At 37.2% G+C, this 15,524-nt stretch overlaps 1 protein-coding gene across 1 annotated transcript in view; it reads right to left on the bottom strand.

Annotated features, from left to right (window-relative positions):
• The window catches only part of KIF6 (kinesin family member 6), a 397,162-nt gene that overhangs the window by 200,998 nt on the left and 180,640 nt on the right, over positions 1-15,524 (bottom strand). Inside the window, exons 11-12 of the mRNA XM_059937468.1 lie at positions 1,980-2,085; positions 1,001-1,139 (exon numbers count right to left, since the gene is read on the bottom strand). Coding sequence (XP_059793451.1) covers positions 1,001-1,139; positions 1,980-2,085 — 245 coding nt within the window. The remainder of the gene's footprint in view (positions 1-1,000; positions 1,140-1,979; positions 2,086-15,524) is intronic.

Raw genomic sequence — 15,524 nt, 5'->3', positions numbered from 1 at the left:
ATCAGGCAGAGTGCCTACCTCATATTTGGTTTGGTTTTACCTCTTTATTACTGGATTTCCTTCATATAGGCTATTTTTAGGAATTTTGCACAATAGCTAAAGCTAAAATGTCTTTTAGTAATTTTTAAGAAAGGAACAAAAATATTTGCTCATAAAGAACTGACTGAAATCATTGCTTGTGCATGTGTAAAGCCTGCAAATGTAATGAAAATGTCAAATCTTTTGCAAGAAGCTTGAAAGATAAAATAAGAAACAATAGTGAAGAAATGCTGGGAAGACCTGAGGTCTAACCACCCAATAGGGGCTTTTTAGCAGTAATCACCTGGTCTGTAAGAGAGGCAGCTCCCGTGGGCTGCTAACCATTTTTAGCACCCATATGTGCTGTCTCCTAGAGCCGTAAGACTTCTATCCCCAACACTCATCTACACATTTGTAAGTGGAACTCAAAGCAATAGATCTGGCTTTTAAACAAAAAGTTACATTTAAATCAATCTCTGCTCTTCATAAGCTTAATACCATTTGTCATTTCTCAGCCATCATTTGAGTTTCACCCACACACCAGCCACAGATTCTGGGCCATGGTGAGGCTGTGGTCAGCCCAGTGTCTGGTCAGCTAGCTAAAGATAACCAGCTAACTTTACTGGCTCAGGATTAAAACAGAAAGAGCACTGCAGAGTAGTCAAAAAAATATACTAAAAGAAATTTAATGTTGAGACATGGTGTAAGAAAGCCCATGCTTTTCAATAAACTGAAATATCTCCCATAATAGTAACTATATCTGCCTAAAAACAAAGTAATTTTTTTTCTTTTATAGCAACTCTGGTTTTTACTAGTTGCTACCACGTGTTTGCCGAAGGGATATTTTACTTCTAAATGGAAAGAAGCAATGTGAGCTGGAATCTGGGTGGGGAGCTGGGTGGTGTGGTTAGGGGAAGACAGCTAAGTGTTCCCCGCTTCAAGCCAGTAGAAGAAGACTTTCTAATCACTTCAGAAAGGATACTGATTTCATTGTCCCTCTGCTGTAGAATATCTCGTAGCTTTTTATATTCTTCCTCTTTTAATGGTTCTTGACTGTTCTGATCTTTGATTTCAGAGGAGGCTATGCTTGTTCCATGGATCTTCTTGTCATTCAATAGTTTCTGAAAGATGAAACAAGAGCTTAGCGTCCATATCTCAACTCCAAATGTCTTTGTTTCTTTGATTCTTTTCGCCTTTACCAATGCCTTGCACAAATCAGGCGTGTGTGTCCTCCTCTGACTCCTTGACTTGTAATGCAGTTGCCTTTGCTCCTCCTGCCTGTCTTCTTTCTGTCCTCCTTCCTCATTCCCCTCCCCCTTATCTTATCTCTGCTTCCCTAAACCAGGGAATTCCTGCTCAAACATTTTCTCCTCTTGAACTCTTTCCCTTTCTCCATAACCCCATACCACTAATTCACACTTTTTAAAAAACCACTTATCATGTATTCTAATTATTCTTTACATATTTGTCTTCTCCATGACTTACTTATTCAACTTTGTCTTCCCTACGCCTGGTCCAGAGCAGACTCACAACAAACGTCTAATATCTTAATGAAGTATGCCAAATTACAAGTCAGGCAGAAGTAGAGGTTAACAATATTGCCATTGTGTCATCATGAAAGGAAAACCTAAGGCTGAAGCTGCTGCAGAAAAATGAAGGACACAATTCTTTTGATATAGCTTCAAAATAAGTAGGTTTTGAACACGGAACTATTCTGTGTAGAAGGTAGAGATTCCTGGCAAAAGCTTTAGAAGCCCATGGTCTGAGCTTACTCACTGGGAAGTAAGATACAACCTCTGAAGAAATTCAGTGATCCTCTCAGCATTGATTCGAAGATCATACTGTTCTAGACATGGGAAGCTAGGTCCTAAACATTTCAAGAGTTGGTCAACAAGGAAAGTTTTATTACAGTTTGAACACGGCAGACAATGGCTTCTACTAGTGGAAATGTTTAAATTTACCTTTAAATAATGGAAACAGTGATGAATTTTACGCATATCAGCGCCAACCTCTAGTTTACTCTCTGGATCCTGGTCTTCCAAAAAGGATGTTATTCGTTTTTCCAGCCTAAAAATACATAATGTATGAGAATCAACTATGACCTAGAAACTTTAGAAATTCTAACGACATTACTTTGTTGGTTAACATTTGAAGTACGGGATATTGTTCTCACTTCCTTATGAAAATATGGTTATCTGATTTGACTATAAACATCAAGGGGGAAGAAACAAATTGACAAAGTGAAATCTGGAAATGATGAAATTATTTGACTAATTTCCAATGACTTTTCACATGCAGCTTTCAATACAATAATCATTTGATTTCTAAAAAATATGCATTCTAGCCAAGCTGACTTTCTATGCCCCTGTGCCTAGCTGCAACATTGCTACAGAGAGTAGTGAAAAAGTTTTTGTTTTTTTTAAAAATTAGTTTCATTAAAAATTCATGCTACTCACACTATTTACAATAGCCAGGTCATGGAAGCAAACTAAATGCCCATTGACAGATGAATGGATAAAGAAGATGTGGTACATATATACAATGGAATATTACTCAGCCATAAAAAGGAATGAAATTGGGTCATTTGTAGATGTGGATGGACCTAGAGACTGTCATACAGAGTGAAGTAAGTCAGAAAGAGTAAAACAAATATCGTATATTAATGCATATACGTGGAACCTACAAAAATGGTACAGATGAACCGGTCTGCAGGGCAGAAATAGAGACACAGATGTAGAGAACAAACGTATGGACACCAAGGGGGGAAAGAGGCGGGGGGGGGCGTGGTGGTGTGATGAATTGGGAGATTGGGATTGACATATATACACTAATATGTATAAAATAGATGACTAATAAGAACTTGCTGTATAAAAAATAAATAAAATAAAATTCAAAAAAAAAATTCATGCTACTCAGCCTGAGCTGGGACCTCAGTGATGCTCCAAACCCTTTTAATCATTCCTGGTTGACATACAGTATTCACAGTGGCTCTTCCAAATCCTTCCACAGCCTCAGGCCCGCCACTACTCTTTCACTCTCCATCAATAATGCAGCTTCTCACTAGACCGAGAAAGTCAAAGCTGTTCAAGGGGGCTCCTTCGGCTTCCTTTTCCTGCACCTCTCAGAGTCTCTGTCTTACTACTCAGGTCCTCTTCTTTCTTTTAAATATTTTGGATACTATCCTTCCTCCTTCTCATGGCCAACCTCTCCCCTAGGCTCTCTTCAGGCTCCTATCAGGGTTACCTGATTAATTCCCTCCTTATCACCTCTCCATGCTGACTCTTTCCCCTCTGCTTACAATGATTTTCACGTTTTTCCTATTCTAAAACAAAGAAAAATAGAAAACAAACACCTGCCTTTGGAGGGAACATCCACCCCTTCATGAAGTCCTGGTTTAGTTTGTGGCATCACGTGTGCTTATACTGTCTACATGGCATTCCAGGGTCTGCACAGCACCTTGGCTCCTCTATTAGTTTATGAGCACAATGGGGCAATTCTTTTTTTTTTTTTTTTTTGATTTTTTATTAAAGTATAGTTGATGTACAATATTGTATGTTACAGGTGTACAATATAGCAATTCACAATTTTTAAAGGTTATGCTCCATTTATAGTTATTATAAAATATTGGCTATATTCCCTGTGTTGTACAATATATCCTTGAAGCTTATTTTATACAGAATAGTTTGTACCTCTTAATCCCCTAGCCCTATGTTTCCCATCCCCTCCTCCCTTTCCCCACTGATAACCACTAGTTTGTTCTCTGTATCTGTGAATCTGCTTCCTTTTTGTTATATTCACTGGTTGGTTGTATTTTTTAGATTTCACATATAAGTGGTATCATACAGTATTTGTCTTTTTGTGAGTACATATATATGTGCTAATATGTTTATTCAGGCTATTTTTATCAAGTTATCTAGGAGGAAAGATTTTTTAAATAATTTAGATTAAATAATATATATTTATTTTCCAATAACCCTAAAGAATGGAGAAAAGGTAAAAAAATCTGACTCCCCAAAACTTTGTTATCACTTGTGTGCTTGTTTCGAAGGAGGTGAGGCATTTTGATGGCTGGGATATTCAGTTGTTGTTTTTTATTTTAATTTTTTAACATCTTTATTGGAGTATAATTGCTTTACAATGTTGTGTTAGTTTCTGCTGTATAACAAAGTGAATCAGCTATATGCATACAGATATCCCCATATCCCTCCCTCTTGTGTCTCCTTCCCACCCTCCCTATCCCACCCCTCTAGGTGGTCACAAAGCACTGAGCTAATCTCCCTGTGCTATGCAGCTGCTTCCCACTAGTTATCTATTTTACATTTGGTAATGTATATATGTCAATGCTACTCTCTCACTTCGTCCCAGCTTACCCTTCCCCCTCCCGGTGTCCTCAAGTCCATTCTCTACATTTGCGTCTTTATTCCTGTCCTGCCCCTAGGTTCATCAGAACCACTTCTTTTTAGATTCCATATATATGTGTTAGCATACGGTATTTTTCTCTTTCTGACTTACTTCACTCTATATGACAGACTCTAGGTCCATCCACCTCACTACAAATAACTCAATTTCGTTTCTTTTTATGGCTAATATTCCATTGTATATATGTGCCACATCTTCTTTGTCCATTCATCTGTCGATGGACACTTAGGTTGCTTCCATGTCCTGGCTATTGTAAATAGTGCGGCAATGAACATTGTGGTACATGTCTCTCTCACCCTTTTTTTTTTTTTACATACAGCAGGTTCTTATTAGTTATCTATTTTATACATATTAGTGCATATATGTCAATCCCAATCTCCCAATTCATCCCACCCCCACCCCCGCTTCCCCCACTTGGTGTCCATACGTTTGTTCTCTACATCTGTGTCTCTATTTCTGCCTTGCAAACCAGTTCATCTATACCATTTTCCTAGATTCCACATATATGCGTTAATATACAATATTTGTTTTTCTCTTTCTGACTTACTTCACTCTGTATGACAGTCTCTAGGTCCATCCATGTCTCTACAAATGACCCAATTTCATTCCTTTTTATGGCTGAGTAATATTCCATTATATATATGTCCCACATCTTCTTTATCCATTCATTTGTCGATGGGCACTTAGGTTGCTTCCATGACCTGGCTATTGTAAATAGTGCTGCAATGAACATTGTGGTACATGACTGTTTTTGAATTATGCTTTTCTCAGGGTATATACCCAGTAGTGGTATTGCTGAATCGTACAGTAGTTCTATTTTTAGTTTTTAAGGAACCTCCATACTGTTCTCTATAGTGGCTGTATCAATTTACATTCCCACCAACAGTGCAAGAGAGTTCCCTTTTCTCCACACCCTCCTCAGCATTTATTGTTTGTAGATTTTTGATGATGGCCATTCTGACTGGTGTGAGGTGATACCTCATTGTGGTTTTGATTTGCATTTCACTAATGATTAGTGATGTTGAGCATCCTTTCATGTGTTTGTTGGCAATCTGTATATCTTCTTTGGAGAAATGTCTATTTAGGTCTTCTGCCTATTTTTGGATTGGTATGGAAACACAAAAGACCCTGAATAGCCAAAGCAACCTTGAAAAAGAAAAACGGAGCTGGAGGAATCAGGCTTCTGGACTTCAGACTATACTACAAAGCTACAGTAATCAAGACAGTATGGTACTGGCACAAAAAGAGAAATATAGATCAATGGAACAGGATAAAAAGTGCAGAGATAAACCCACGCGCATAAGGTCACCTTATCTTTGACAAAGGAGGCAAGAATATACAATGGAGAAAGACAGCCTCTTCAGTAAGTGGTGCTGGGAAAACTGGACAGCTACATGTAAAAGAATGAAATTAGAACACTCAATACCATACACAAAAATAAACTCAAAATGGATTAAAGACCTAAATGTAAAGCCAGACACTATAAAACTCTTAGAGGAAAACATAGGCAGAACATTCTATGACATACATCACAGCAAGATCCTTTTTGATCCACCTCCTAGAGTAATGGAAATAAAAACAAAAATAAACAAATAGGACCTAATGAAACTTCAAAACTTTTGCACAGCAAAGGAAACCATAAGCAAGATGAAAAGACAACTCTCAGAATGGGAGAAAGTATTTGCAAATGAAGCAACTGACAAAGGATTAATCTCCAAAATATACAAGCAGCTCACGCAGGTCAATATCATGGGGCAATTCTTAACTCTTATTCTGCTGTGTGTTCCCTCTCCCCTACCCTGTATCTAGAGCATCAATATAGAATCAATGGAAATGATCCCCTCTATGTTGGGATAAGACTCTTGATAAGGAAGGTGTAAGAATGGCAATCAGTATCTATTATGCTAACTATCATCATACAGCAGAAATCTATCTTCCTCACATTGTTTTGAAAATATCTGCACACCTTCAGCATCAGTTTAAATGGTACACATTTTCTTTTCACTATTACTATCAGCCCACTCAAATAAGATGTAATGATTTCCTTCAGATAGCAGCTTTAGATTTAATTCTTATCTCGTCCTACAATCTGTGACACGTGACAACTGATGCTTCCAAGTATGAGACAATTTGTATTGTAATTTTTAAGGAGCTTCTTCAGGTGGAGGGATATTTATTTGCATTATTTGCAATGTTTCCTTCTAAAATAGGGCTTCAAACCATCAGACACACAGAGAGATTAGTTTCTGATACAAAAATTTTTAAAGTTTTTTTAAAACATTTTTTTAAAAATGTGAAGTATTATAAAAATAGATGTTTATGAAAAGAATTCCAAACAACACAGATGTGAATAAATTAAAAAGTAAACACTCCCCTCCCCACCTCCATTCTCATCTTCTTTATTCTCAATACCTTGGATAATCCACTGTTAACAGTTGAAATATGTTCCTCTAACTCTTAACGAAGCAGATACTTTTATTCTTATGTACATTTGTAGATTTTGTTTGTTTATACAAAAATGAGATCACACTTTGAATAGAGTTCTGTATCATTATTTTTCTAAACAATTTACCACAAATAATATTCCACGCCAGTACATATATAATAGAACATTTCAATTTTAAAAATATATATATATTTATTTATTTAATTTATTTATTTTCCTTATTTCTTGACTGCATCGGGTCTTAGTTGTGGCACATGGGATCTTCGTTGCACCAAGAGGGATCTTTTTGTTACAGTGCGTGGTCTCTTTGTTGCGGCTCTTGGGCTTCTCTCTAGTTGTGGTGTGCAGGTGTTCTCTCTCTGGTTGTGGAGCTAGGGCTCCAGAGTGCATGGGCTCTGCAGTTTGTGGCATGCAGGCTCTCTCGTTGAGGCGCATGAGCTCAATAGCTGTGGCACACGGACTTAGTTGCCCTGCGGCATGTGGGATCTTAGTTCCCCAATCAGGGATCGAACCGGCATCCCCTGCATTGGAAGGAGGTGGGTTCTCTACCACTGGACCACCAGGGAAGTCCCAGAACTATTTTATTTTTAATGGCTATATAATATTCCACAGTATGGGTGTCCTGAGCCTCTCATGATGGACATTGAGGCAACATATTCATAGTTGCTACTTTCCTCTGTCACCCATGAGGAAGCCTGGATGTACAGTTGCCAATTAATGAAGCTTCAAAAAATAGTAATGTGTATCTATTTGTATTTTCCCTGAATACTTAGCAAAAATTCTGGAACTTTGAAAATTACCATTAGTTCTAGGATATACCCATTCTCTGGAGTAAAAGCATTTTTTGGTTTCCAGTGTCCCTAACATTTCAAACAGCCAATACTAGGTTAGAAGCAATGGTTAATTAATTCTTCCGTCTTGCTTTTTCTTTAGAAAATAATTTCTCCTGTATAGTTTGATTATAAAGCAAATATTTTAGGAAAGGTCCCATGAAGCAGGGCTGAAGTGGACTCCTAGTTCACAAGAAAGCATTGTAAGACACAGGCCTGCTGATTAGCTGAGTGACCACTCACAGATCACTCAATCTCCCTGGACTTTGGCTGTTCCATCAAGACTCTTGTCCTGCACAATAATAGTATTGGATACAAGGAGGACCAGGGACGTAATCCAAAGAAATGGTGAAGAAGTTCTGCCTAAATGAAAGAACTGGATTGCTTTACCCATTCTGAGACTCGACTAGTCTGATATAAAACTAAGAATGAAAATCAGGTCTTTTGACGTGCAATTTTTTTCTCAGTGCTTGAGACAACATAGCCTCTTTAGATAAGAGAAAAATGCCTGGTCTTTCTTTCATACATTAAATGATTTATTGTTGAATTAATTTTCTTATCAACCAAGGAGTTGGTCTAATAATTAAAGTACAGAAAAATGCCTAATTCAGATGTTTCCGATGTACTCCTCTCATAGTTAAGAGTGAACAATTGACCCCAAATTCCCTGCATTTTCCTATCTCCCAAAATAGTTCCCAAGTTCATACCTAGTCACTGCTCCCACTGAGGGGTCTCCCAGCTGCCAGAACCCTGCTGGCCAGTGAAGAACTGTTTGCAGAAAAGGGTCTCCAAGGAGGTCAAGTGAGTACGATAAAGTCTGTTCTTTATGAGAAGCCCAAGTAAACAAGAAACTTTACTTATTCTCTAGTTTCGCCAGGAGAAAAGAAGTAAAAGAATCCTACTGAAGAAGTAAAAATAAACGTATGCCATTCAGTTCTAGTTCATATGGACAAGAAAGATGGTAGATAATCTACATGTGTCTGAACACATAACTTGGCTGGTAGGTGTTTGGTGACTATAGCTATTTCCACCAAATTGACTGCTGATGAGCTAGCTCTGACAGCCTGTAGCCTAGTTCAGCAATTCCACTGAACTATAAATTTTGATATCTGACCACACCATAAGAATTGACCATAATTCCTAACATGTGCCTTCCCGCCTCAAGACCACCGTACTCCTCCCTTTTTGCTCCCAATATTTCTTGCCAAAGAAATGAAATTTTGTCTGTAGCCATATTTTTGTAGAAATTTAGGCTTAGTAGTGTGAATAAAAAGGGAAAGCAAGTTAATTGTTGTTAACAATAGCTAATATAACTTGGGTAAGCACTAAATGCTAGCTACTAGTCTGTACCCCTTGAATACATCATTTCCTTAATTTGCACAACAACTAGATGAGCTAAGTACTATTATTGTCCTTATATCATAGGCGAAGGAACTGAAGTACAGAGAGGTTATATATCTTGCCCAAGGTCATACAGCTAGCAAACAGCAGAGCTGGGATTCAAACTTGGGGAGGCTGACTTCAGAGTCCAAGGTTTAAGCACTATGCTTACCATACTGTAGCAAAGTTACTAAATTTGTTTGAACATCATGCTGGGCAATGCATTTCTAAAAGGGAATGCCATACCTTCTAGAATTCTTTGAGGAGGTAAATAGTTGAATAGACAAGAGGGAAATAACTGAGTAGCAGTTGCTTGGATCTTAATAAGGTCACTGACCAGCATGATTTATAACAGCAAAAGAAGTAGGAAAAGAATCAGAATGTCCCACATTAGGAAATTAAATAAATTATGGCCTAGTTATGTACATAGTTAAGCAACTGTTTAAAATGGTGGTGAAGAGGTATACTTACTGACATTAAAATATTCATGATATATTATGATGGTTTAATAATGAATCCCTTTACAAGGATTCTGCAAGTACCCTGCAACACACCCAAAAAGACAGAAGACAAGAGACAAGAAAGGAAGGAAGGAAGGAAGGAAAGAAGGAAGGAAGGAAAATCCTGAGATTTTTGCCCAGTTGCCTTCGGCTCAAGAACATTTATTATCTCCTTGTGAGAATAGAGACTAGTGATCCAAGCTAAACTTGCTCTTCTGCAATATTTTTATGACTATGTTACATTCAACTGTTTATTAAATGAATTTCATTGTTTATACACTGAGCATGATTATGACGGTCTCACTATTCTAAAATAATTTTTGTTTGTAAAAAAAAAATTATTAACATGTTCCTGTCAGCATTAGCATCTCAAAATGGGCTAGAAACCATATCTCTATATCACTGGTTGTGGCAAAGCTGGGAGAAAAGAGGAACGGGCATTAGTAAGAGGAGCATACCTAAACTGGGGTATGGAAACCCTGGCTGGTTCTAAACCCCCGGGACAGCTATGAGAGGTGAGCCCCAGGGAGTAACTGGGGGACAAGGGTAGCAGAAGTGTCCTACAACACAATATTCCAGGGAATTTATGAAAAACAGTGTTAGGGAGTGCAAAACACCAGGACCTTGTCCTCTGATATTGAGCTGGAAAGAGTGAGGTGGATAAAAGATACCCCACTTTGTGGGTCAGGGCTGTTTGGTGGTAGGATCATAGAAATCCCTGGTATCCCTGCACTGATGGTTCATCTGGCTTCTCACTGGTTCTGAGAGAGGAATAGGCAGTTCATTCTAAAGGGCTAGAAAGGAGTGCTGATTGAAAAACTTAACTGGTACTAATTATACCAACAAGTATCAAAATCTGCCCGACCTCTACCAGTCATTTTGCCACTAAGCATGGCACCAGCAAGGATAGGCTGTCTCCGACAGGGTTAAGCAATGGGGTTGCTGACAAACTAGAGTTACATATCAACATAAGCAAAGATCTTTTTTAAAAAGCTGGAAAACAATGATAAAGATAGAAGGAAACCTGATAACTCTTAACTTCTAGGAATATAACTAAATAGGAAGAATGAGAGAATAGTTACACAATTAAAAATATTCATCACTGTAGGTAAAGAAGGTGGTTGAACAATTAGGTTGAATGATCTCAACTGTCAACTAATTCATCAGCCTCTGTGGGTCACAGATTTCTCATCTGTAAAATGTGCTAAATAATATCATCTCTAAACTTTTTAAGCGCTATGAAATAAGGTAATACAAGGATCAAAGAGAAGGTATTTATTGTCTGGCCTATTAATGCCTTGCTGTTCTTAGTGTGAAAAATAATAGGCCAACCTCAGATGCATCACCTGGGAGCCTTGCAGAAATGTAGAATCGCAGGCCCCATCCTAGACCTGCTGAATCTGCACTTAAACAACATTCCCGGGTGATTCGTGTATGCACTAATGTTTAAGAAGCATTACAACAAGGCAACCTGTTGTTGAACTTTGAGTCACGAATATATACACATTTTTTGGCCCTGGAAACCAAACAAAGAAGTAACTTGAAACGTTAAATGAACGAGTAACAACATCCCTTGATGGTCGACTATGTCCTGGCTACTGTGCTAGCGACCTTACGTGTTTTCTTATTTAAGTGGGAAAAGAATTAAACAGAATATTATAGTCTGGTTCTCTTTATAACTGCCTTTCCCTAGTTATTTTATTATTACTTTTATTGAACATCCATTACATGTCAGGCACTCTCACATGTATTCTGTTATTTATCTGTACCATAAACCTAAAAATTATTTTCCCTCTTTCACAGATGAGGACAGGAACACTCATAGAAATTAAGTAACTTGCATACTGTTACAAGTTAGGAAACTGAAACACTGGGATTTAAAAATTGGTCTTTTGAATCAGGAACACTCACTCTTTCCACACATATCACAAAGCCTCTCTATCAAGTCAGAAAAATGTCCTCCATTTGCCATAATCCCTAATACACTAAATTTGTGTTTTCAATTCAGAACTTTCCTACAGACTTTTAAAAAATAAGTAAAGATGCAAACAACAAGGGCAATGAGATCATCAAATAAACGTTGTGTCTTGCATTTCAAAGAAAATAATGTTTAACAAGATGCAACAATGGGGGCTCTTGAGACCCAATGGTGGGGGTTGAAGGAAAGCCTTATTTTGACTCTGCTAACATGACAAGCATCTTTTATGGGGTATGGCCCTTTAAAACATACAGTGTTGGAAAAGCACATAATTTATAAAAGGAAAGTTCAGATAAGAGCAATAAATTCACAATTTATGGTTAACTACAATCCACAGGACATGAAAAACTGAAGGCTGAGATTGTGCCAACAGGACTACAACCAAAGGAAACTATACAAATATTTTTCAGGGTCATTAGTTTCACGTTTGTTTTTTGTTCGATTCTGCTGAAAGAACTATTCCCAATTGGCTTAAAGGTGGTTACTTCAAGATTTTTTTTTTCTTTTAGAATTCTCTGGTCTATGACAAGTATTATATACATTTATATGATCCCCAAGCCCTAACCAGTAAGTGAAAGACATGGACCCTCATGTGCAAGGAACTGAGTTCACTGTCAGCCACTTTGTTGGAATGAGCTCTTTTTAATAGCAGTAGGGGCCAGAAAGTTCCTGGTTTGGGTGATACAGAGGAAATTCCTATGCAGAGTTTACTGTCAAGATTTCTCTTAGTAACACATATTCCCTTTACCTCCACCAAGCAGTTATATGGCACCTCAAAGGCAGAGCTACACAATTGCTTGATACTTTCAGTGTTTTGAAAAAGCAAACACAAAACAACCAAATTAAAATCCAGACTGGTTTGCCTCTTTAACAGTGAAGATATAGCCTATTCATGTACTTCAGTTTATGGAATTTAAAAACACTATTTTAAAATAATTTTTAATTAAAATAAAATAACTTTAAAGACACTAAAAAAAACTTCATAAAATGCAATGATGAAGTCTTTTGAAAAGTTATAAAAATTGATTTTGTCAATTCATATTTTCATGTATTCAATTTATTAAAGGCATATATATATATATATATCTTGATATGACCAAACGTTTTAACTTCAGTAGACATAGAAAGGTTCAGTGGTTTAGAACAAAGGTAAATAAGAGATTAAAATAATATAAAGTAATCAATCCCTAGCTATTAATAACTGCCTCTTTAAATTCCACATGTAGTTTTTTTAAATTTTTAATTTAATTTTATTTATTTTTTTATACAGCAGGTTCTTATTAGTCATCAATTTTATACACATCGGGGTATACATGTCAATCCCAATCGCCCAATTCATCACACCACCATCCCCAGCCCCCCGTGGCCTTCCCCCCTTGGTGTTCATATGTTTGTTCTCTACATTTGTGTCTGAACTTCTGCCTTGCAAACCGGTTCATCTGTACCATTTTTCTAGGTTCCACATACATGCGTTAATATACGATATTTGTTTTTCTCTTTCTGACTTACTTCACTCTGTATGGCAGTCTCTAGATCCATCCACATCTCAACAAATGACTCAATTTCGTTCCTTTTTATGGCTAAGTAATATTCCACTGTATATATGTACCACATCTTCTTTATCTATTCATCTGTCCATGGGCATTTAGGTTGCTTCCATGACCTGGCTATTGTAAATAGTCCTGCAATGAACACTGGGGTGCATGTGTTTTTTTGAATTATGGTTTTCTCTGGGTATATGCCCAGTAGTGGGATTGCTGGATCATATGGTAATTCTATTTTTAGTTTTTTAAGGAAACTCCATACTGTTCTCCATAATGGCTGTATCAATTTACATTCTCACCAACAGTGCAAGAGGGCTCCCTTTTCTCCACACCCTCTCCAGCATTTGTTGTTGTAGATTTTCTGATGATGCCCATTCTACCTGGTGTGAGGTGATACCTCATTGTAGTTTTGATTTGCATTTCTCTAATAATTAGTGATGTTGAGAAGTTTTTCATGTGCTTCTTGGCCATCTGTGTGTCTTCTTTGGAGAAATGTCTATTTAGGTCTTCTGCCCATTTTTGGATTGGGTTGTTTGTTTCTTCAATATTGAGAAGCATGAGCTGTTTATATATTTTGGAGATTAATCCTTTGTCCCTTGCTCGTTTGCAAATATTTTCTCCCATTCTGAGGGTTGTCTTTTCGTCTTGTTTATGGTTTCCTTTGCTGTGCAAAAGCTTTTAAGTTTCATTAGGTCCCATCTGTTTATTTTTGTTTTTATTTCCATTACTCTAGGAGGTGGATCGAAAAAGATCTTGCTGTGATTTATGTCAAAGAGTGTTCTTCCTATGTTTTCCTCTAAGAGTTTTACAGTGTGCGGTTTTACATTTAGGTCTGGAATCCATTTTGGGTTTATTTTTCTGTATGGTGTTAGGGAGTGTTCTAATTTCATTCTTTTACATGTAGCTGTCCAGTTTTCCCAGCACCACTTATTGAAGAGACTGTCTTTTCTCCATTGTATATCTTTGCCTCCTTTGTCATAGATTAGTTGACCATAGGTGTGTGGGTTTATCTCTGGGCTTTCTATCTTGTTCCATTGATCTGTATTTCTGTTTTTGTGCCAGTACCATATTGTCTTGATTACTGTAGCTTTGTAGTATAGTCTGAAGTCAGGGAGTCTGATTCCTCCCACTCCGTTTTTTTCCCTCAAGACTGCTGTGGCTATTTGGGGTCTTTTGTGTCTCCATACAAACTTTAAGATTTTTTGTTCTAGTTCTCTAAAAAATGCCATTGGTAATTTGTTAGGGATTGCATTGAATCTGTAGATTGCTTTGGGTAGTATAGTCATTTTCACAATATTGATTCTTCCAATCCAAGAACATGGTATATCTCTCCATCTGTTGGTATCATCTTTAATTTCTTTCATCAGTGTCTTACAGTTTTCTGCATACAGCTCTTTTGTCTCCTTAGGTAGGTTTATTCCTAGGTATTTTATTCTTTTTGTTGCAATGGTAAATGGAAGTGTTTCCTTAATTTCTCCTTCATATTTTTCATCATTAGTGTATAAGAATGCAAGAGATTTCTGTGCATTAATTTTGTATCCTGCAACTTTAGCCAATTTCATTGATTAGCTCTAGTAGTTTTCTGGTGGCATCTTTAGGATTCTCTATGTATAGTATCATGTCATCTGCAAACACTGACAGTTTTACTTCTTCTTTTCCAATTTGGATTACTTATATTTCTTTTTCTTCTCTGATTGTGTGGCTAGGACTTCCAAAACGATGTTGAATAATAGTGGTGAGAGTGGACATCCTTGTCCTGTACCTGATCTTAGAGGAAATGCTTTCAGTTTTTCACCATTGAGAATGATGTTTGCTGTGGGTTTGTCATATATGGCCTTTATTATGTTGACGTAGGTTCCCTCTATGCCCACTTTCTGGAGAGTTTTTATCATAAATGGGTGTTGAATTTTGTCAAAAGCTTTTTCTGCATCTATTGAGATGATCATATGATTTTTATTCTTCAATTTGTTAATATGGTGTATCACACTGATTTGCCTATATTGAAGAATCCTTGCATCTCTGGGATAAATCCCACTCGATCATGGTGTATGATCCTTGTAATGTGTTGTTGGATTCTGTTTGCTAGTATTATGTTGAGGATTTTTGCATCTATATTCATCAGTGATATTGGTCTGTAATTTTCTTTTTTTGTAGCATCTTTGTCTGGTTTTGGTATCAGGGTGATGGTGGCCTCATAGAATGAGTTTGGGAATGTTCCTTCCTCTGCAATTTTTTGGAAGAGTTTGAGAAGGATGGGTGTTAGCTCTTCTCTAAATGTTTGACAGAATTCACCTGTGAAGCCATCTGGTCCTGGACTTTTGTCTGTTGGAGGATTTTTAATCACAGTTTCAATTTCAGTGCTTGTGATTGGTCTGTTCATATTTTCTATTTCTTCCTGGTTCAGTCTTG

This window comes from Balaenoptera ricei, chromosome 11, assembly GCF_028023285.1.
Source record: "Balaenoptera ricei isolate mBalRic1 chromosome 11, mBalRic1.hap2, whole genome shotgun sequence".
NCBI lineage: Eukaryota > Metazoa > Chordata > Mammalia > Artiodactyla > Balaenopteridae > Balaenoptera > Balaenoptera ricei.
Note: the sequence above shows the minus strand (reverse complement) of the source record. Positions and strands in the feature narration are given on the sequence as shown.